This window comes from Helianthus annuus, chromosome 2 (genome assembly GCF_002127325.2).
Source record: "Helianthus annuus cultivar XRQ/B chromosome 2, HanXRQr2.0-SUNRISE, whole genome shotgun sequence".
NCBI classification, from domain to species: domain Eukaryota; kingdom Viridiplantae; phylum Streptophyta; class Magnoliopsida; order Asterales; family Asteraceae; genus Helianthus; species Helianthus annuus.
The window spans coordinates 34,196,939-34,221,106 of NC_035434.2; the positions used below are offsets into that span (position 1 = coordinate 34,196,939).

Here is a 24,168-nt window from a genome sequence, read left to right on the forward strand (position 1 = left end):
GAAGCCTATTTATAGTAGATGACCCTGACCGTTTGAAGGTCTACAAACGGTCACGTTTCAAACGGACCCCTTTCAAACGAACCCTTTCAAACGGACATGATAATTCAAACGATATCTAATTTAAACGGTTGGGTCTTCAAACGGTCAACATCACTTCATATTTCATGCAATCCATTTTGACTTCACATGCATTTTGTAATGATGACAATTTGTGATGTCACACTTGTTCAGATCCGCACCGAAACTGAGACTCGACATAAGACGAAGACGACAGATGTATGCACCAACATCAACCCAGAAGGGTTAGAATTCACATATGCTTTTCGCTTTGATTTTCAGACAACCAACAACGAAGCTGAATACGAAGCACTGATAGCTGGTTTAAGACTGGCTAAAGAAATGAAGGTCCAGAAGCTTGAAGTGTTTACAGATTCGTTGCTGGTATCAAGCTAGGTGAATGAAAGCTACATTGTAAAGGAGCCCAACATGAAAAGGTACAAAGAAAAATCCAAAGAATTGATGAATACCTTCCAAACATGTAGTATCAAGCAAATTCCCAGGTCCCAAAACAAGAAGGCAGATGCCTTAAGCAAGCTCGCATCTCTCACTTTTGCTCACCTTACAAAGAAGGTGTTGGTAGAAGTGTTAAAGGCTCCATCAATTAATGAGTTAGAAGTTCAAGACATAATCATCGATGAAGATCCAAATTGGATGACTCCAATAAAGAAGTTCCTCAAAAACGGTGAATTGCCTAGTGATCAAACAGAGGCTGAAAGGGTTAAGATCAAGGCAAGGCAGTATGTACTACAAGGTGATACCCTTTACAAAAAGGTTATCTTGCTCCCTTGTTAAGATGTGTGGGTCCCGAGCAAAGTCAGTATTTGATCAAAGAAATTCACGAAGGTATATGCGGAGCTCATTTTGGGGCTAGATCGGTGGTTGCAAAACTTATGAACCTTGGGTACTTTTGGCCCTCAATCCACCGAGATGCCACTGAGCAGCTAAGGAAGTGTGATGCCTACCAAATTCATGCACCTGTCCCAAAAAGTCCCAAACATGATTTTGTCCCAATAACCTCAGCATGTCCATTCTACAAATGGGGCATGGATATTATCGGTCCATTCCCCCCAAGCAAAGGTGGAGTAAAATTTTTGTTGGTGGCCATAGACTATTTTGCCAAGTGGCCTGAGGTTAAACCACTTGCAAAGATCACGGGCAAGCAAATCACTGACTTCGTTTGGGAAAGCATCATTTTCCGTTATGGATTTGTTGGACCGGTTTTGACTCCGATACGATTGCGTAATCGAACGTGTGACGTGCGGAATCCGTACACGAACGTGACCGAACACACGTGATGTAATATAAGCGTGATTCTATTGATCAGATCTGAAAATGTACAAGAACCTGAATCACGATGTCACTTTCTCTCTCTAGTTTCTCTCTCTAGCTCTAGAAAGCTCCAAATGACAAAATGTAGCAAAAAGTCTCTAATCTAAACATAACCTCCCTATTTATAGGCCTTGGCTTTTAATGAGATTTCTCATTAATTACAATTATGCCACCTTGCCTTTTTGACTAACTATCACTAATATAACAATATAAATCTCGTTTTCTTCGGTTTCTGCTACGGACTAGATTGACGGAGGCGATAGACAGATAATGCACTAACAGACTCCCCCTTGGATATTGCCGCAGTCAATCTCGTAGCGTCTTGTCTTTCTCTCTTTGAGTCTTCTTGAAGCTTTAACACTTTTTCATCAACATAGACTCTCTTTTGATTGAACAGAATCCCCGTGGATCTGTTTTCAGCTTCAGCTCCCCCTTTCGGTAAACTCTTCAGGCTCCCCCTTTCGTCAAGCTTCCGTGCTTTTGGGATCGACACCTGGCTTTCCGGTTACAAGCTCTTCCAGGAACGATACCTGGCTCTTTGCACGCTTCCGTTTGCATTGAGCTCGTCTTCAGACTCCCCCTTAGACTCGGCTTTCAGGATCGTAGTCTGGTATAACATCTGCAACACTCAGACATTTATAAGTAACAACATTTTGAACATTCAATTTTCCAGAAATCGTAGTCTGGCACTATTCAACTCTCTAAATCACTCCCCCTATCAACAATCTTTACAGATTTGGCAGTGTTAAAGAATCCAACTCCCTCACAGTTAATCATCCAAGTCCAAATTAATGACCTTGGAGATATCACAAACTGTTTTTGAAATTTTTGTTTTTTTTTTTAGTATCAAGTTTCAAATTAATGAACTTGTTTTATTTTCAGAAACACAATCAGCTTACTCAGATTTTAAAACTCAGCATGTCAGACATCGGTGGTCGAAACTAACGCAGAAATCAAAATCTTTTTGTATTTTCTGAAAATATAAAGCAATAAGAAATATGTACAAACATATTTACAAATAATATTTTTGTTTGAGTATGCGACAGAGGATCATATCAGTTTTTGACAAGTTACAAGTACCGTTGAGCTTAGTTACACGTTAAGAATTAAACAATTTACTTAGATTGTCGATATACTGATCCACTTAAATTTTCATACAAATTTCAACTTATTCAGGATACGAATTAGATGTTTTAAGAACTTAACTCATTCATGTGTCCCACCTCTTGAATATACTCCCGTATCCAGAATCCCAGATATTCAGTCTTACAGGTGACTATACCAAAGATGATATCTGTAAGGGGTTAGATGCGAGGGCCGTGAGAGCTCAGGTCGATACTTCCGTATACGCAGAGAGATGACGGATTCGACTTTTCGGTGTGTCCCCTTTAGAGGATCTTTTAGTTACAACAGCAGTGACTATCAATTTTATTGTTTCATCAGCTTGCTGAGGGCGATGCTATATTTCAAGCATTTGCAGAAAGTATTATTCGGGGACTAGGTCAGTACTTCCATACAGCAGAAGTCCCGGAATAAAGACCATCAAAAGCATTTGTAGAATATATAAAATAAATTTATTTGAAAAAATTACTCTTTTGTGTTCCTGTGTTTTAGTGGTTTTAACCACTTTAGTTCAAAATTAAAATGTTTAACGTACTGAGTCTATACAGCCATTTTTCTTAACTATTTGAGTCCAAATTTCTAATACCATCCACCAATTCTTTTAACTATGAGGGTAATTTGATCATTTACACATAAAGTACAAGTCTTATATGCACATAAGTACAAGAAACAAGTCTTTAATGCATAAACTTTTAATATATATATATATATATATATATATATATATATATATATATATATATATATATATATATATATATAGGGGAAGGTTCATTTGAAAAGAAAAATTAATTGAGAAGAAAAAGAAAAAGGGTAATTTTGTAAAACATTAAATAGTTTTTCACTTATCTCATTTATTATCATTTTTGACTAATTAATTAGTCATAAAAACTATTATCCTCCACACTAACTTTTTTTGCCTACACACATCAAAAAGTTGTCCTACATATTTCGAAATTCATCCTACACGTTGAAATTTATCTTACACAACTCGTAATTTATCCTACACAACTTCTAATTTATCCTACACTTTAAATTATTTTATTTTATTTTTTAAAAAAATATATATTTTGAAGATAAGTTACAAAAAAATTAATGTATTAGCTATTAAAGAGGAAGACTACAAATTAATGACCTATGTAGATCTACCAATATACATTTGTAGTAACATTAGATCACTACAAGAAAATGAAGCTAATGCAACCATGATAAAAAGTTGCATTAGGACTTGAAAAGGTTGCATTAGGCCTAATGCAACCTTTTATCAACGGCTGCATTAGGTGAAGTTGCATTAGACCTAATGCAACCCTTTTCTTAAATAATGCAACTTTTTTTGAAAGGGTTGCACTTGCTATTTAAATGCAACCTTTTTAAGATGTAACATTTTTACATTCTAATGCAACTTTTATATTTTTATTTGCAACTTTCTTAACACTCAAATGCAACCTTTGCTACCTCAAATGCAACTTTTCCTACTCTAAAATGCAACCATTTTTATAATCTTCTGTGGAAAAATGCAACTTTTTTTATATCAAATGCAACATTTTTTTAAAGATTTTAGTTACAATAAGTGCAACCTTTTTAAAAGTCAAATGCAACTATATAACATCATGGTTTAAAATACTAAATTTTCTATTAGCTAATTCCAGAAATGTAATAATAACATAAATATCTTATATAGTAGTTTTAACATATGTCCAAACTAAAAAAAACAACCTAATAAAAACAAATTTGTCGATTACAATGATAAAAAGCAACAAAAACTTTCTACTCGTCTTGAAGATCTTGAAGTACTTCAACAGGTAGCTTTTTCAAAATACTTTGTATCCTAGATTCAAAGTGTGCTTGTTGGCTGTGAAAATCTTTCTTCATAGCTTCTATCTCAGCTTTTTTACTTTGATGATCATCTTTAATTTCTTTTCTCATTTCAAACAATTGGGTTTTTTCAACTTCAAGGCTTGCTTGGAATGATTCCATAAGCCCACCCGGAATTATGTATGGTTCTTCACCACCATCCATTTTTTTCAACATTTTTTTAGTAACACCCCTACCATAAAGTCGAAGGTAGCCATCATGCTCCTTGTTCATTACAACCGTAAAAGGATCCACCAAAGCACTTCCATCTTCGGGAGGTTTGTAATTTTTCATTTGTTCCTTTAAAAGAGAATATAAGGAAATTAAAATTATAAAGCAAGAAAAAATATCAACCAATAATAAACCAGACCAAACAACATAATCAGAACAAGCAACTGACTTTTAAAAGTCAACACATAAAAGATTCTTCATTTAAAACCCGCATAACGAAAAACTAGAAAGAACTTACAATTTTCGTTGCCGTATCGTCATATGTATCAAGATATGAACGTCCTTCGGTCCTTTTCCGTGTACGTTCAAACACTTTGGTTAAGCTAGGTAATTCCTTGTTTGGGTCGTCGTTTCTCTGTATTCATGGTAACATACACATTTAAAAAAAATCAGCATCTTGAACATTAGAAAACACTAATCACCAGCAACACCAAGACATATTACCATCTCTTCACGAACTCTAGCGAAACTTTTTGGGCCGGCTGTGTGCATATTCTTTTGAGACATGCGAATTTCCTTAGCCCGCAAACAACGCTTCTGAAGACACATTAACATAAACGAATTAGCCAATAGAACTCTAAATAACAAATACTAGTAATATATAAATTGCCTAGAATATTACCTCTACGTCTTTATTACTCCACAACCTCAACAATTGTGAGAAATCATCTGCCGGAATGTTTTTAGGTCTGTTCATCAATCTTGTTTTGTTGTCCTTATATCGATAGAAGTGTTTTTTCTTGAACCTACATTTGTGTACCTTGTAGTCGTTTCCAATAGTCTTTAAAACCCATGTTTTAGCAGCATAGGGTACATCGTATTTTTCCTTAAAAAATATTAGAATTTGGTTTAAATAAAAATCATATATAACAAATAAAAGAAATAAAACTAATTAAAACCTTACCAAGACATACTCCCATATTTTATCTTTATGTGGAACCTTATGCCATGAACTATAGGTCAACGGTGCATAACTATGATTACGAGCTATTGTACCCAAAAATCGAGAGAATTTTCCGACTATATCCTTCTCCTTTGTTGCTGGTCCCACTGGTTGTCCAAATTCATTACATATAATGACCTCTCGTTCATTGACTTTTCGTGTGTGCACAAGATGCAGCATTGTCGGTCCTCTTTTATTGGTTTTGGATATTTCTGAAATCAAGTATACATTAAATATATATGTGTATGTGTAACCAATAATAATCTAAAATCATGGTATATGTAGTTAAACCGAACCTATTGTTTTTTCTAATTCGGGGCGATGTAATTGATCTTGAACTAGTGCAAGGACAACATATCTGAGATCCTTTTGCCGCCTTAGCAAATGAAGCATTAAGGAATTCAATAACTCCAGCTTCAAATTCAGGTAACCGTCTAGGGAAATACATCCAATCCCTAACATTCCCCATGTCTCTCATATCCTGGAGTTAATAACAAGTTTAGTCATAGATATACATACTTTAGCAAGCACCAGATATCCACTAAACATTAGTAACAGATAAGTACAAAAAATACACCTTCAATTCACAGTTCATTTCAAATCCAAATACACAAACTACATTCAACATAAGAAAAAGATATGCTTAGGGGTAAACGAGCCGAGCTACTCGAGACCGGCTTGAAAAAAAAGTTGAAACGAGTCGAGCTTAAACGAGTTAAGCTTGAGCCGAGCTCGAGCTTGAAAAACTACCCACGAGCCGAACTAGAATTTTAGAAACAAGTCTTGAACCAAGCCGAGCTTCAGCTCGAACCCTTCATAAGTTAAACAAGCTCGGGCGGCTCGGCGCTTTTACACCCCTAATACAATATTTGAGTAACACAACTTCAAACATGAGAAAGTAATAGAATCCCACTCCTCAACACATTTTCATTTGTCTTTGTCTGTATGATGGGCAACTTTGCACTCCACACATAACAACTAATCCAACTTGTTGTCAATGTTTAACGCCGCATATTATTTCCCACAAAACTAATAACTACAGTTCAAAGGTGATAACAACTAGGGGTGCAAATAAGCCGAGCCGAGCCCGAGCTCGAGCTCGTTTAACATATGATAGCTCGAGCTCGAGAGCTTTATTTCTGAAGCTGGAGCTCAGCTCGAAGGTAATTTTTCAAGCTCGAGCTAGGCTCAGGCTCAACTCGTTTAGTATTTTTTAATTAATTTTTATTAATTATAATTATTATTATACATATAATTTAGTTATTTTCTTATATTTATATAAATGTTAATTATTATTATATAAATATATGTTCAATATATTAATAAAAATATATAAATAGAAAGCTCAATTTGGCTCGCGAGCCGGCTCGAGCTCGATAAGCGAAGCTCGGGCTCGGGCTCGTTTACTAAACGAGCTTGTTTTTAGGCTCGGGCTCGAGCTTGAGCTCATTTAAGCTCGGTGTTCGAGCTTTTTTTCGAGCCGAGCTCGAGTAGCTCGCGAGTAGCTCGGCTCGTTTGTACCCCTAATAACAACAGTACTCAATTAGAAATTCAGTGATTAACATATCCAACAATTATCCGAAGGTTCAGTAAAACCATAAATTGCATCACAGACTAACAGTCATGATCATAAAGTAGCCATCTAAATTACATCAAGGAGTAATACAAATCATCATACAGTAGCTATCTAAATTACATTAATGTCTAATTCAAATGTAATTAATTCATGTTTTTTTGAGATTTGAAATTTTGAAGTCCTGAAACCATTAAGTTTGTAACAATGAACTATATATGGGATGCTGCCATTGAGGAAGTGGTTGCAATCAGAAATCATTCATAACCATAGTTATATGAAAACCTAAAGTAGTAATTTTGACTTCTTCGTGAACATTGGGCTACAAATATCAATTGACTAAATACTAATTACATATGAAACCAATAAAATGCAATAATAATTGAATTCCATAAGAAAAATCCACAAGTAGTAATTTGACTTCTTCTTCGTGAACATTGCGCTATAAATATGAGCATCAATTTTAATGCATGATTCAATAATCACATGGTTGGTCTTTTTTAAAATAAGAAGACCTAATACAGATTTACTATTTCAAATAGATAATGAAGGCAAAATACCGATTAACGATTTCTGGAATCAGATAGTGTAGAATGCAGACCGCCGAAGATGCTCAATTGCTTGAATCTGAGAAGGAGATTAAGGGGGCGCGAAGGTCGATTGTGATAACTGATTAGGAATGAGGGGAATACAAACTAGGAGGGAATTTCTAATTTTTTTTTTGAGAAGGAGATTAGGGGGCGCGAATATCCAATTGTGATAACTTATTAGGATTTAGGGGAATACAAACTAGGAGGGAATTTCTATTTTTTTTTTTTGAAGTGAAATTTATTTTTGACATCGAAAAACGTGAAAAGTGGGTCCTGGTGCTGATACCGAATACACCGGTTCGGTACTGGTATCGCTACGGTACCAATGTTTTACCCGTAAATACAACTATACCGGTACCGAAAAACGGAGAAAGTCGGTACCCGTATCGGTACCGATAAACGGAGAAAGTCGGTACCCGTATCAGTACCCAGTATCAAATTCTTATCCCTATTCCACACAATATTGTTGGTGATTTTAAAATTATATATTACAAAAATGTTTTCAAAATATATATGGAATGTAAGAAAATACTTTTTTGTCATCGGTTAAACTATATAATTCTTATGAGCTATAACATATTTAGCTTATGTGATTTTAACGGTGAAAGTTAAAAGTCTCTAGTGTTGGATTCCGTGCATGTTTAAAACATAAATCTTTTTCATGCACGGAAACACACATGTGTGTACGAAACGTGCATTTAAATTTTCACAAATGCAACCTTTTAAGAAAAAAGTTGTAGTTTTTAGAATAATTTGCAACCTTTAAATAAAAAAGTTGCAAGTTCTAAATAATTTTGCAACCTTTAATTAAAAAGGTTGCAAATTTATTATAACTTTGCAACCTTTTATTAGAAAGGTTGCATTAGATCTTCTAATGCAACCTTTATGTTCAAGAAAGTTGCATTAGAGTCAAATGCAACTTATTTGAAAAAGGTTGCTTCTAAAGGGTTGCATTAGGTCTATTTTCTAGTAGTGGATACTTATATTAAATGAAGTAAAATAAAGCATTCTTATTCGTTAAAATTTGTTGTTTTTTCTTCTTACAAAAAAATTCTTCTCATTTGAACTCTCCACTCTATATATATTACATATTATAATATAACACAAACACACCAGCACACACACCTACACACACTTTCTCTCTCATCTTTACACACTTTTCTCTCTCTCTCTATAAACACCACCGCACTGCCATTATCCTCACCATCATCCCCACCACTGCCACCACCATCGCACTACCGCCACCTCTAAACACCCACCATCACCGTCTCACCCCCACCACCGTCTCACCCCTACCACCAGTGCCGCCCCACGACCGCCACCTAAAAAACACAATGGGTGAAACGAGCGCTCCTCTCCAACCCTATCCAGAACATAAAACGTGTTTAAAATCCCCAGTTTTTAGATGAAGTTCGTATCTTTTATCTCTAATTTTACAGAATAAAATGCCTAATTTGTTATTGAGTTTATGAAATTAGGCTTAATGTACATTAGAAGTTTGAGAAAGTTAATAGTTTAAGGAAGATGAGGGTAGAATGGTATGAATTATGGATCAAAATAAGTTTATGAAACCCTAATTATCACCAAGATGAGGGGTAGATTGATATGATATATGAATAATGGATCAGAGTAATGAATAATTAGCCTACAAAGATAGAAAATTTGTTAAATTTTACAAACTAAAATCCCTATTTTTCAACTCCATTCTTGAAGAAATATTACATTTTTTGTAAATTTGTAAATAAGGAAAAAGTCAACTGCTTGTTGTTTGATCTATTGCAATTGATTTTATAATTTCACTGCTTGTTGTTACTTTTTAGTAGTGGTGGTGAGACGGTGGTGTGCGGTGACGGTGAAGGTACAGTGGTGGTGGTGATGGTGTTTTGCAGTGGGGGATGGAGATGATTTAGAGAGAGAAAGAAAGATGAGAGAGATGCAGAATTTAGAGAAATAGAGAGATATAAGAGAGAGAAAGAAATCTAATAAAAAATAGTTTTTTCTTTTTTTTTTTAACTATAAGGGTAATTTGGTTATTTAACAACAGATAACAAAAAAATTCTAACAGTGTTTTGGATTCAAATGGTTAAGAAAAGTGGTTGTAGGGACTCAAGGCATTGAACATTTTGATTTTGGACTCAAGTGGTTAAAACCACTAAAACACAGGGACTCAAAAAGTAATTTTCCCAATTTATTTTCAAAGCTGAAAAAAAGTAATAAGGTTTTATGAGACTTTATAACACCAACATTATTTTTGTGAAAACTGTTTGAAGCTTTCGTAAATTGGAATTTAAAACTAGTAACATTAATATATTAGGAAATAGATTATTAGAAAAGTTAAGGGTAAATTATAGTTTTCGTCATTTATGTATGTATTAAATTGTAATAGGTATAATTTAACTTCAATAATTACAATCACAATTCTTTATTTGTAAAAACCATTACACTCTACATCTTTTAGCACTAAAATAGTTAAATTTATTAGTTAAGTCTGATAATGTGCAAAACACATGAGGGTACTTCAGTCATTTTACGTTACACTTTTATTTAAAAGTATATGTATAAATAAAACCCTATCTTTTTGTCATTATTCTCCTTCTCCACTTGCAACCACCACCAATCCACCAGCACCACCAACCCACCACCAAAACCACTATTATTGTCACCGCTCAGTCTCTCACCTCTATGCCCTGCTTTCTCTATGTCACACCCCAACCGATGGCGGAATCATCGGGGCGTGGCACTAAGCGAAACAGATTGTTCAAGAGAATCCATAACAACTATTAAATGACAATATCTTTAACGTTAATATCCCATACTACTAACAGATAAAGCAAAAACAGTCATTACAGATAGAGTCTCAAAAACAAATATTATTCCGACAACTCAGATTTATTTCGGTGGGGTTCTAGACTTCCTACTTGATTCAGCATAGCATAGCATCCTATCAACCTGTCACATACGTTAAAATAAAGTCAATACATAAAATGTATGTCACACCCTGGCTTTGCGGAAGCGTGGTTAATTTGGTGTGACTTTTTAATACCATAGCTTAACCATAACAAAGCTATATGAATAAAAATCATGCAAGATCATCCATTTAGTTAAGTTTTAAAATCCAAAAACAACAACATTGTTTCAACGGGAACACACTCTAACGACATAAACATTGTTCAACAAACACAAACATCAACATAACACAAACACGGTTTAAGGACTGTGACTTGTCCAGGAAAGAGTCACATCCCCTAAACCCGGATGACCTCGTACTAGTGCAGCGGGAAAACGTGCCATACCGTGCCAGATCCTTTAATTCCCTGAAATACATGTAAGTTGAAAAATCAACAATAATGTTGAGCGAGTTCATGTGTAAATGAGTAAATAAACCTTCGTTTGTATAGAAAATCCTGGTATGTAGCAAATAAGGAAAAAGAGATCACCAATGGTTTGCAAGGCCATTGATATGTGTGAAATGCAAGTAGGAAGGCTCAAACCTAGCAGATTTATGCGTCGGGTACAAAGTCATCCCGAGGTCCGTTATGCTGGGCCTGGGACTGGGCTCGCTACACCCAAATAGATCTATCGCTCCTGCCCCTCGGTCCTACCCTGAGGATTAATGACCTCAAGTTTCCGCCTACCCATTCACATGATCTAAATAGTAACCCTCCTTACGCTAACCTTACCATGTATAAAGTATTCATAATCAAAGTAACATGTATTTCACCCCCGCAGTTTAGAAAACTGAAAACAGTTAAGAGAAAAGGGGGACATGAACTCACTGAGGTGCGTCTCTACCAAGCAATACTCCAAGTCAAGCAGCTGTGCAACGACCTACATGTACTAACTCTATTAGACGGACGGTCGTGCCATAGCTTTATGGTTTACGTTTTTGGGAAATAGTTAGACAACTATTTCGTGTTTACATTCCGTATATACTTGGTAATTAATTTCCTTCCCAAGGATGGGGGATTTAATACATGTGCGTTCGTAATATATTATTAAGTCTCACTTAATATATATTTATTTCTAACTCCAAAATATAAATATTTTTCTCAAAAATATTATATTTTTACTTCACAAAATTCTCCCAAAATAATACTTTGTTAAATATACGCGTTCACAGTCATTTCTTTAAATTGCGTAAGTTACGTTTTAACGATCGAGTGGTAATAGTAATTACCGGTATAACTTATATGATTATCGTGAAAGCGTTCGTATTATTTTGGATCCGTTACGTTTGGTAATATTATTTTTACCCTAAAAACAATATTATACTTCACAAATTAATCATAAACACGCATCAAGTGATTTATGAAAAATATATATATTAAATATATATTTACTAAGCTTTATTTTGTGAAATCCCACCTCCGATATTTTGTAAATAAAGTCGTGGCGAAACTTATATATTTTGAAAACATGTCAAAAAGTATTTCTAACACTTATGGTGAAAATAATTCTAAGTGTTAGGTTTTTGGAAAAATTTCGCCAGAGTTTCCTCTGTAACTGGAGGTGGCCACGCTTTCAAGCGTATCATTTTCTTTTACAAATCAATTCAACCAATTTCTTATTCAATCAAAACAATATTCAACGCATCAACTAGTTAAATAATATGTAAATCACAAAGATTTCATGAACTTGTGATTTACTCAAAAATGTGAAGTAAATCTCATTACTTTTAGCGGATCTTAATATAAATTAGTCCGGTTTCGTAAAACCCCCGTTTTTATAGAAAGTCCGTCCTTACATCTTCTTGTAAATTTTACAAAAATAGTTATTTTGCCGAAACTTTGTGTTACACAAGTGTTTACACACTTGTGTGTTCTAAAAATCATTCTAGTTATCATAAGATCCGTCTTTAGAAAACATGATTTTCTTGACACTTGGTCCTTTGAAAATACCACTTGTAGATCCGTATATCTATTAGTTTTAAACACTATTTTATAGGTAAAAACGCTTTTACACAAGTTCATGATTCGTGTGTGGTAGAGTTTCACCCTTTAACCCTTGCTTCATTCGAAACAACCCTATGTCATGATTCATGATCATGACCAACCCGGGTTAAATGATGATCCGAGCTACCACAACATAGATCGGGTCCGAATAACCACACAATTCAATTACTACAAGTTTTACACAACAAATGAACTTTTAACCATCATTACTTGTGTTTTTAGTAGACATTAAAGCATCATCTTGTAAGATTTCGAGTTTTAATCGTTACACATCATATTAACCACTTTAAAATAGTTCGAGTAGGTGATTTAAGCAACATACCACTAGCTCGAGGCTAGGGAAGAATCTAAGCGCAAAATGAGAGGATAAAAGCAAGAGAATGAGGTCCTTCGAGCTCCGAGTGCACCGAGACTCCTTATGCGTGACCCTTGACACTTGTATGTTGTTGGAATGTGAAGATGGAAGCCGAAAATATGATGGATGGACAAGGGGGTGTTCGGCCGAAGCCTTTAGAGAGCAAGAGAGAGTGTTTTTGTGTGGTGTTGGATTGTGAAAGATCATATGTGTAACTCTTGTTACTTATAGACCAAATTAAAGTTCATTAACCCATGGATCTTATGCCTTTTAGATATCCAACAAAGGATTAAAATATTGATTTAGAGGACAAAGTATGTCCCCCTAGATGGGGACGGTTTCTAGGGGGGGGGTAGTTTGGTTGGATTGTAACTATTAGTTAGTTATTAGTTAGGTTAAGTAAGTTAGTTAAGTGCTTAACCCGGTTAGTTGTGTGTTGTGTTTTATAGCGAGTGTTAGGGTATTCAGAGATCCTATCTGGCTCAGAAAAAGACAGATAATGTCAATGGCAATATTTTCATGTTCCGGGTAAAGTCCGGTTGTTCGGTTGGATAGTAATCCGTTAAAGTGCTTAACAAAGCTTTTAAGTGTCGTTAATACCATTTTTAGTGACACAACTTATTGCCGACACTTGGGAAAGTGTCTAGTAATATTTTTCTCATGTTTTGGCACTTTATTAGTTAGCTAAAAGCTGAATTGTTAATCAAAGTGCTGAGTTTTGTGCTCAGTGTATGTCCTAGGTACATCCTGTCATTGTATCTTATTCCTAGAGACGCAGTTCTACAACCCTTGTGTCCCTACACTCACTATGGGTGTAGTAAAATCTTTCTGGCTCATACAGGCCTTAGAGGCAGTGTCTGCCTGATGCTGGCTTTATCAGCATGTTCAATAGGTTATCCGTTCATAGTGCTACTGTGCTTTTGTGCATCATGTTTGTCATTAGAGTTCAGTATGTAAATAATGTAGTGACGGTATGTAAAGTATGATGCAGGAATATACAAGTATCAGAAATCAAGTAGCAGTTCATCAGTAATTTCAAGTAAGCACATTAATTAAGCAGTAATTAATTATTAATTAATTCGTACGGATACCTGGTTTAGTGAGGGTTGTCACATTCTCCCCCCGTTAGAAAAATTTCGTCCCGAAATTTTAAGTTCTGTTTCTAGTCGCAGGGTTCTTGGGAAATAAGTGGGGGTATTTCTCTTTCATCCGGTCCTCACGTTCCCAGGTGTATTCAGGACCATGTCTGGCATTCCAACGAACCTTGACGAGCTTGACACTGCTCCAGCGGGTTTTGTTCACTTTCCAATCCGTAACCTCAACGGGTTCTTCAACGAAGTGGAGCGTGTCATCAACATGAATTTCGTCGGTAGGAATGACAACGGTATCTTGAGTTGGACTTTTCTTCAGATTGGATACATGAAATGTATCGTGAACTCCATTCAGTTCAGCAGGTAGATCCAACTTATATGCTACCAACCCAATTCTTTCCAGAATTCTGAACGGCCCAATATATCGCGGATTCAACTTCCCATGCTTCCCGAAGCGTGCCACACCCTTCCAGGGTGATACCTTCAACAAAACCATATCACCTACCTCAAACTCCAGAGGCTTCCTTTTTCGATCCGCGTAGGCTTTCTGACGGTCACGAGCCGCACTGATGCGATCTCGGATCTGTGCAATCTTATCTGTGGTTTCCTGGACCACATCAGGACCAACCAACTGTCTATCACCTGCGTCAGACCAACAAAGCGGTGATCTGCACTTGCGCCCATATAAAGCCTCGAATGACGCGGCACCAATACTAGCGTGATAGCTGTTGTTGTATGAAAATTCAACCAAAGGCAAATGCTTATCCCAGTTACCGCCCAAGTCCATCACACATGCTCTCAGCATGTCTTCCAAGGTCTGTATCGTCCGTTCGCTTTGCCCGTCGGTTTGCGGGTGAAACGCGGTGCTCATATTCAATTGCGAGCCAAAAGCTTCTTGGAAGGATTGCCAAATCCTTGATACGAACCTTCCGTCTCTATCAGAGATGATTGAGGGAGGTACTCCGTGGCGTGTAACAATCTCTCTCATGTAAATTTCGGTCAGCTTGCTCGTATTATCCTTCTCCCTGATAGGTAAGAAGTGCGCTGACTTCGTTAATCGATCCACTATTACCCAAATAGTGTCATGGCCTTTTGGCGTTCTTGGCAACTTCGTAACAAAATCCATGGAGATTTGTTCCCACTTCCACTTGGGAATTTCCGGTTGTTGCAGAAGTCCCGAAGGCTTCTGGTATTCCGCTTTAACCTTAGCGCATGTTAGACACTTGCTCACATAAACAGCCACATCGCCTTTCATCCTAGGCCACCAGTAGTAATCCTTAAGTTCTTGGTACATCTTATCCGCTCCAGGGTGGATAGAGTACCGTGACTTGTGAGCTTCATCGAAAATAACCTTCCTTAAACCTCCAAACAAAGGAACCCAAATCCTTTTCTCAAAACATAACGTTCCTTCCCTGTTTGGTACCAATAGCTTCTCCATCCCACGGAGATATTCCTCTTCAAGGTTTCTTTCCTTGAGAGCTTCTTTCTGCGCGGCACGAATGCGCAAGGAAAGATCGGTCTGAATAATCATCTCTAAAGCCCTAACCCTTATGGGTTTGATCCTTTCTTTTCGACTTAGGGCATCGGCGACCACATTCGCCTTCCCTGGGTGATACTTTATCTCGCAGTCGTAATAATTCAACAACTCAACCCAACGTCTCTGTCTCATATTCAGCTCCTTCTGGTTGAATATGTGTTGTAGACTCTTGTGATCTGTGAAAATTGTACACTTCGTACCATAAAGGTAGTGTCTCCAGATCTTTAAAGCAAAAACCACTGCGCCTAGTTCCAAGTCATGCGTGGTATAGTTCTTTTCATGCACTTTCAGCTGACGCGATGCGTAAGCTATAACCTTTTGGCGTTGCATCAACACGCAACCCAATCCTTGGCGTGAGGCATCACAGTATACCACAAAATCATCTGTACCTTCCGGTAGTGCTAAGATTGGCGCATTGCAGAGCTTATCCTTCAATATCTGGAACGCTTCTTCTTGTTTGATTCCCCAATCAAACTTCTTATCTTTCTGCGTGAGGAGCGTCAATGGTTGAGCGATCTTTGAAAAATCCTCAATAAACCTTCGGTAATAACCAGCCAAACCTAAGAATTATCGAATCTCGGTTGGCGTCTTTAGCGTTTCCCAATTCTTGATCGCTTCGATCTTTGTGGGATCAACATGAATTCCATCTCCATTCACCACGCGTCCAAGGAACTGGACTTCTCGTAGCCAAAACTCGCACTTAGAGAACTTGGCATACAGCTGTTCCTTCTTCAGCAATTCCAGAATAGCCCTTAAATGCTGTTCGTGCTCAGCCTTCGTCTTTGAATAAATCAAGATATCATCGATGAACACTATCACGAACTTATCCAAATACGGCTTGCAAACTCTATTCATCAAATCCATGAACACTGCAGGTGCGTTTGTCAACCCAAACGGCATGACTAGAAACTCGTAGTGTCCATATCGAGTTCTGAAGGCTGTCTTCGGGATACTCTCCTCTTGTATCCTTAACTGATGGTATCCAGATCGAAGATCGATCTTTGAATAAAAGCTTGAACCTTGCAGTTGGTCGAATAGATCGTCGATTCTCGGCAGAGGGTATCTATTCTTGATCGTCAGCTTATTCAACTCCCGGTAGTCGATGCACATTCGAAAACTACCGTCTTTCTTCTTGACAAACAAAACTGGAGCTCCCCAAGGCGAGAAGCTTGGTCGGATAAATCCCTTGTCTAGCAACTCCTGAAGTTGTGTCGACAGTTCTTGCATCTCAGACGGAGCAAGTCTATAGGGTGCCTTAGCCACAGGCGCGGTGCCTGGAACTAGGTCGATGCGAAACTCCACTTGCCTCTGGGGCGGCAATCCAGGCAAGTCTTCTGGGAAGACTTCTGGATATTCCCTCACGACAGGGATGTCTTCGATCTTCGGTTCTTCAGCTTTCTTATCTACAATGTGTGCCAGAAAGGCAGCACATCCCTTCTGTAACCATTTTCGCGCTTTGAGGCAGCTGATAATCCTTAACGGCGTATCACGCTTCTCTCCATGAATCACAATTGTCTCACCATCTTCGGTTGGGATACGAACGACCTTTTCGTGACACTCTATCTCTGCCTTGTTGCCTGACAACCAATCCATTCCTACCACCACGTCGAAGCTTCCCAACTGGACTGGTAGTAGATCCAGAGCAAACCCACGCTCTCCTAATTCGATCACACAACCTCTGATAACTTCATTGGCTTCTACCAACTTTCCATTAGCCAATTCGATTGAGTATGGAACATCTAATTTACTAGCGGCTAAACCAAGCATATTCTTAAACTCTTATGATACGAAGCTATAATCGGCGCCAGTATCAAATAAAACGGATGCATAGCGTTGGTTTACAGGGAACGTACCAGTGACAACATTGGGATCCTGGCGCGCTTCCCTTGCTTCAATATTGAAAACCCTTCCACGGGCTTGGTTCAACTCTGGGCAATTCCTCTTGTGGTGCCCAAGATCACCACAGTTGAAGCATCCGGATCTTTGCCCATTTCCACCAGCTTGATTATTCCTCTGATTACGATTCACAGCGCCCGCTTGATTAGCATTGTTGACTCTATTTCCATCACCTCCATTGTTTCCTTGTGGGCGATTTCCATTTCCGCCCCGGTTGGTGTTTCTGTTTCCGAATCCTCCCTGGCCTCTCTGGCCAACAGTGGCCCAACAAGAATCCTTCAAGTGGCCAGTCTTTCCACAAGCTTCACAAACTTTCAAACCACAACGGCCAGAATGGTGGCGCTGGCAGGTATTAAACTTGGGCTGGGTGCCCATGTATCCTTTTCCTTTCTTCCCACCACCAGCTGTAACCTGAGCTGGCGTGCTTGATTCCCCTTTCTTAACCACACGCTAGTGCCTTGCTTGAAGTTTGAAAACTTCCGCTTGTTACCTCCTGATGACTCCACATGAGTCTCTTTCTTCTTTGGCTCAGCTTCATCAAACTTGTTCAAGCGAATAGCTTCCTCGGTGAGAGCCACGCTCAAATCAATCGCCTCAGTAATAGTCGCAGGCTTGGAGGAGGTCACCATGCTTATGATTTGAGGAGCTAATCCCCAAATAAAACGTTCAATCCTTTTGAACTCTGGAGTGACCATGTAGGGTACCACATGCGATAAGTCGTGGAACCTCTGAACGTATTCTGCGATCTTTGGACCTTCCATCTTTAAATGCCAGAACTCTGTCTCCAATCTTTGGATTTCAGCGCGGGAACAGTACTTTTTGCGCATAAGTTCTTTCAGTTCGGTCCAGGTTAGCGCGTAGGCAGCAGCTTCTCCAAGTGTCTGTACTTGCAAATTCTACCAAGATAGGGCTCCATCCAAGAATAGCCCAGAGATATAGGTGACTTGCTGATCTAGTGCGCATTTGCTCATGCGAAGAACAGATTCAGTTTTCTCAGCCCACCGAACAAAGGCGACAGCACCTCCTGTGCCATCAAAGTTGACCGGCTTGCAGTCTAGAAACTGCTTGTAGGTGCACCCTGCACGTACAGTATAACATGTGAACGGCATTAGCATCTTTCCTATAGATATCCAATTAGGTCATGGTATGTCTAAACGACTTAGTATTACCATGAGGTGGGTTGTTGTTGTTGCCAGTGTTGTCTGAGTTGCTTCCACTAATCCCTCCTTGAGAGGCGGCGTATTGTGTGATGGCAGCAGCAATGATTTGCTGGAGTTCTGCCTGATTGGTAGGCATTTGCGGTTCTTGTCGTCTCGGCGGCATCTTCTAAAGATGTGTTTACGTCGGTCAGGCCATAATAAAACGCGCGTATATAATAATAGTAATAGTACATAACATCTCATGTTATCAGTATATCATTCACATATCATTTCTTATCACAAATATCATTCACACAACATCCCATGTCCTCAAAACATAAATAATCAATCAAGCATCAAATATGATGAGAATACTGCGATTGCCATATATCGAGACCACATAGTAAGTGTATCAGTACATCACAGTGTCATACAATCGTCAATCAACTAGGGGCTACATCACCCCTGTCCAAAAGCTATATCAAATCAGTGTCACTACATCCCATGTACAAAATCAACAAAAGTCATAATCAAAAAGTAGTCTCCAAAAATGTTGTGCAATCAAAAGCAATCGCTGTCTTCTCACCAACGTCTACTCAAACGGTACTGATGAGCTCTATACGGATGGAGGTGGAGGAGGGGGAAAGTGAGTGTAAAACAAACGACGCAACTGGAGCCAGTCCTCCTCCATGGCTCTCTGAGTACGAATAAAGGAAGCAACCTGCTGCTCTAGTGCAAAGAGGCGTGCAGCATAGTCTGGTGGTACAGGTCGAGAAGGCTGCAAAGGAGAGTGGGTCTGACCCTGGCACTGACACGACGGCGGCTGAGCTCTCTCCAGCTCCTGAATGCGCTGTGTGTGTGCCTCGTGCTGAAAAACAAAAGACATCAAAACGTCCTCAATAGTGTGCCCCACATGGAAGGGATGGTAGGGGTCAGTCGGTGGCATAACAGGTGGTGATGACCAGAGAAAAGCTCCCTGGCTGGATCAAAAGGTGCCACATGAAATGGAGAAACAGGGGGTAAAACAGGTGGAAACTGTGGTGTGACAACTCGAAATCTAGAACCTTCGTTGCGTCTTGATGCAACCTACTTGTACGTTATGTGACTAGTTAACTGATCAAACTTAATGATAAACGTGAACCTTTTATGTGATATGTGCTTTGTTATGTGTGCATTGTATGTATATATGTACGTGTTATATGTGAGCCGAGAACCCGACCGAGAACAAGGGACCCGACTCGAGACCATGAGGTCTCGAGTGTATAGTAACCGGCTTGGGCCTTTGGGCCGTAAACCCCTTCTATTGACTTCTAAGCCCACTAGGGTGCACCAAGAGGACTATATAAATCACACTCATGGCAAACCTTGCAATCTTCTTGAACAACACACACACTCATACTCTCACTCTTTCCCCTCTCACCAAAACCGAACACCACTCTTCATTCTCGGGCTTGGATCTTGGATCGGCTCACACGGATTCCTCACCAACCGGTTAGTACTTATGGTGTTTTGATTGATGTTTATTGTTGTTAAATGATAAAAGGAATGTTAGGATGTTTATTGTGTTTAAATGTTAGTGTTTGCATGATGATGTGTGGTTACTTGGTTGTTGTTTAATCCATAAGGAAAGGGTAATGTTTCAGTTAAGTGTTTATGCTATAAAGGTCACCATACTTGATTTGTAAATGAAAAACCATGGTTTAAATGATTGTGTGTTGTTATGTACAATGTTTCGGATGATGATAATGTATAATGGAATGGTTGAATTCATGTTTGCTTAGTAGCTTTATATATGTCTTGATTGAAAAATGAGTTGGTATCTAGTTTAGAAACCATAACACTTGTCCGAAAATGCATAAAAGGTTTGTATGAGGATTATTTATGCTTTGAATGTTTGAAGAACATGAAGAACTTGTTGAATATCATATGAATGTGTGTTGAATATTTGAATTCTGCCATGTTTGATCCATTTTAGCAAATGTTTAGACAAGAAAACATGTTTAAGTGGATAGTACACAAATAGGGTGCATGCAATCGGAATGTTATTGGATAGTACAACTGTGCAGAATCAGCAACTGTTGGGGAGTCGAAACCCCTGGTTGCGACTCGCAACCACAACATTACAAGTCGAGACCGCCAGTTGCGACAGAGGTTACGAGTCCTGTTGCGACTCGCAACCACAGCATGATGAACCGAGACCATAGTTACGACACAGGTTGCGACTCGAAACCTTAGCATGATCAGCCGAGACCACGGTTGCGACTCGCAACCACCCATGACCAACATAACAGCACAACTCGAAACCACGTTTGCGAGTCCGGTTGCGACTCGAGACCCCTTAGTGGACTTGCTTAGTTATGGGCCTAAGTTAGTGGGCCGGACTTATGGACTTCTGTGTTACTGTTGACGTGTCGTTTGGGCCTGTTATCCTGAGCCCAACTGTTAGGGCCTCACTCTTGGACTTTGGATTGTGTTTGACTGTTAACTGTGAACTGTTAATGTTAAACGTGTTGCCATGATTATGACCTGTGTGCAATACGTGTTGAACATTCGTGCACTGCTTGGCTTGAATCTGATACGAATAATATCTGTGATAGGACCTAATTGATTACCTGCAATTTGATTAACTTTTCTGTGTTACTGCCGAGCAAACCAAGGTGAGTTCACACCCTCTACAAAGCATGGGATTCCCTGGGTTGGGAACGGGGTTAAGGAACGTGGATTCCTCGTCCTCCTTGGGTAGGACGTCAGTGGTTCAGGAATGTGATTCCTCGTCCGGATGGACGGATAACTCGTACTAGACTAAAACTCTATCACGAAGTCCCTCCTTTTTGTATCGACTTAATCGCCGGGCCAATGGCGAGCGGGTCATTAGTTAGATAGCGCTATTTAGGTCTGACAAACCTCACACCGTGCCGCAGAGGACGGGCGTGAACTAATGGATCTGGGGCACGTCAATGATGATAGACATTGATGTTTTCAGGGCACATAAACATGACTACAGTCAGCAGTCGATATGGTAACGAGTCTAGTGTACGCATGGGGTAGCCCCCCACGGCCGAAATGCCTGATAACTAACATGGGGTAGCCCCCACGGCTGGAATGCCAGAGTAACTGGGAATGAACAAGTCACGTTTTAAACTATGGGGTAGCCCCCACGGCAGGATGCCAGTTAAAGGAAACTGTTTTCGAAATAACTAAAACGAACACCCAACTGTGAACTCACTCAACTAGTTGTTGACTCGTTACTACATGCTTTGCAGGACCATAGGTACTCAGTTGGAGCGTGTATGGAGGAGAGTCGTTGTGGGACACGGATTGCTGCGTACTATGTTAAACTTGAAACTATTTGAACTTATGTTTTAACTTTAAGACTTATGCTTCCGCTTGCAACTTAAACTTTGTTTGCTTGAAACAACAATCGTATTGGTTAAACTTTTATAACTGTTTACATGCTTGTTCAGTATGATTGGTGGCTGGATCCTGGTCAGTCACGCCTCCAAGCGGTAGTACTCCGCCGGTGGGATTTTGGGGGTGTGACAGATTGGTATCAGAGCCATTGGTTATAGTGAACTTGGTTTTAATAAAGGAGAAACGTTTTGTTAAAACCAGACTATAACCGGTACAGTGCTCAACGGTCCACAACGACGCTCCACTCCACATGCAAGACTCGACATTCTAGGTGATATGATATGTGTATACTGCCTACTTGTTAGATACATAGTACATTGCCCATGGTATGCTTGATTAGTATGACTACTGTTGCTTGAACACGTGCGTGCTTACTCTATCCTACTATCGTACTTCCGCGAACCTCTCTCACTCGTATTACTTTTGTTATGAAGAATCATGTCTGGACGCGTTAACATGACACAAGCCCAGTTGACGGCTTTGATCAACGAGCGAGTTGCCGCAGCACTCGCAGCTGCACACGCAGGAGGTATATCCTGCAGTCCGAACTTATCCTAGGATCTTTAGGATCCTACTCTTGTGAACCAACCTTTGTGTTAGACTCTGTCTTTCTTTCACCTACCTTAGGTCAATATGCTCAGGCACCGGTGTGCACTTTTAAGACCTTTATGGACTGCCGACCCACTACTTTTAGCGGAACTGAAGGAGCAGTAGGTCTCCTACACTGGTTTGAGAAACTAGAGTCTGTGTTCGAGATGTGTGAATGCCCTGAAGCGCGCAGGGTAAAGTATGCTACTGGCACTGTCGAGGGTTTGGCCCTCACGTGGTGGAATGCTCAAGTGCAAATGCTGGGGTTGGTTGCTGCCAACGCCACCCCATGGGAAACTTTCAAGGAGATGGTCAAGGAGGAATACTGCAGTCGCGATGACATCCATAAGCTGGAAGATGAGTTCTACAACCTCAAGATGACGGGGTCAGAGATTGAGGCGTATACTAAGAGATCGCATGAGCTTGCCTTGTTGTGTCCTACTATGGTGGACCCTCCGTATAAGCGAATTGAACTCTATCTTAAGGGCTTGGTGCCAGAAATCCAAAGCCATGTGACTTCAGCAAACTCGGCCACTATTCAGCAGGTTGTTCAGTTGGCTCACCGTCTCACTGACCAAGCGGTGGAGCAGAACAAGTTACCAAAGCGCATAGGTGCTGCAACTACTTCTGGTACTTCCAGTGGGGACAAACGGAAATGGGATGGAACTTCAAGCAAGGGTTCAACTTCTGTGCAATCTCAGTCTCAGCAGAGAAAGACTGACGACCACAAGAGCCCCAGTCAGCAATCGTCTGGTGGTCAAAGTCATGGTGGGTACAAGGGGAATCACCCCAAATGCAATCGCTGCAACTTACACCACAGTGGGCCATGCACCAGGGGCAACTGTCATCGGTGCAACAAGCCTGGTCATGTTGCAAAGGATTGCAGGAGCGCATACCCCGCCAATCAGAATCGTCTGCAACCTCAACAGAACCAGCGACAGCAACAGGGTAACAACAAAGGGTGCTTTCAGTGTGGAGCTGAAGGCCACTTCAAGAAAGATTGCCCCCAACTGAACCAGAACAACAACAACAACAATCAGGGGAATGGTAACAATGGGAACAACAACAACAACAACGGCGCAAGGGGGCGAGTGTTCGTGATCGGTCAAGGTGAAGCAAGGAATGACCCCAACGTGGTGACGGGTAAGTTCCTTCTCGACGACTTTTATGTTACAGTTTTATTTGATACGGGTGCCGATACTAGCTACGTGTCCCTAGAAGTTAGTAAAATGCTTAAGCATACTCCATCACCCCTGAACGACAAGCACACAGTAGAGCTAGCTAATGGTAAGAGTTTGGAGGCCTCGCACGTAGTCAAGGGTTGCCAACTTATTCTCGCTAACCAGACCTTCCCTATTGACCTTATTCCTATCGTCTTGGGTAGTTTCGACGTTGTCATTGGGATGGATTGGTTATCCCAACACCGAGCAGAGATTCTTTGCAACGAGAAGATCGTTCGTATTCCTGGTTTAGGTAGTGAACCTCTCATGATTCGTG

The 24,168-nt window shown here is 39.5% G+C and overlaps 1 protein-coding gene across 1 annotated transcript; it reads right to left on the reverse strand.

Annotated features, from left to right (window-relative positions):
• Positions 1-4,178: 4,178 nt before the first annotated feature.
• Positions 4,179-7,818, reverse strand: LOC110915312. The gene is made up of 7 exons (XM_022159988.2): positions 7,673-7,818; positions 5,836-6,020; positions 5,501-5,751; positions 5,219-5,422; positions 5,041-5,133; positions 4,835-4,951; positions 4,179-4,665 (listed from the first exon to the last, which is right to left on the reverse strand). Exons 2-7 carry the CDS (start codon positions 5,999-6,001, stop codon positions 4,279-4,281), a joined length of 1,218 nt encoding a protein of 405 aa, XP_022015680.1. The 5' UTR covers positions 6,002-6,020; positions 7,673-7,818; the 3' UTR covers positions 4,179-4,278.
• Between the last annotated feature and the right edge of the window lie 16,350 nt (positions 7,819-24,168).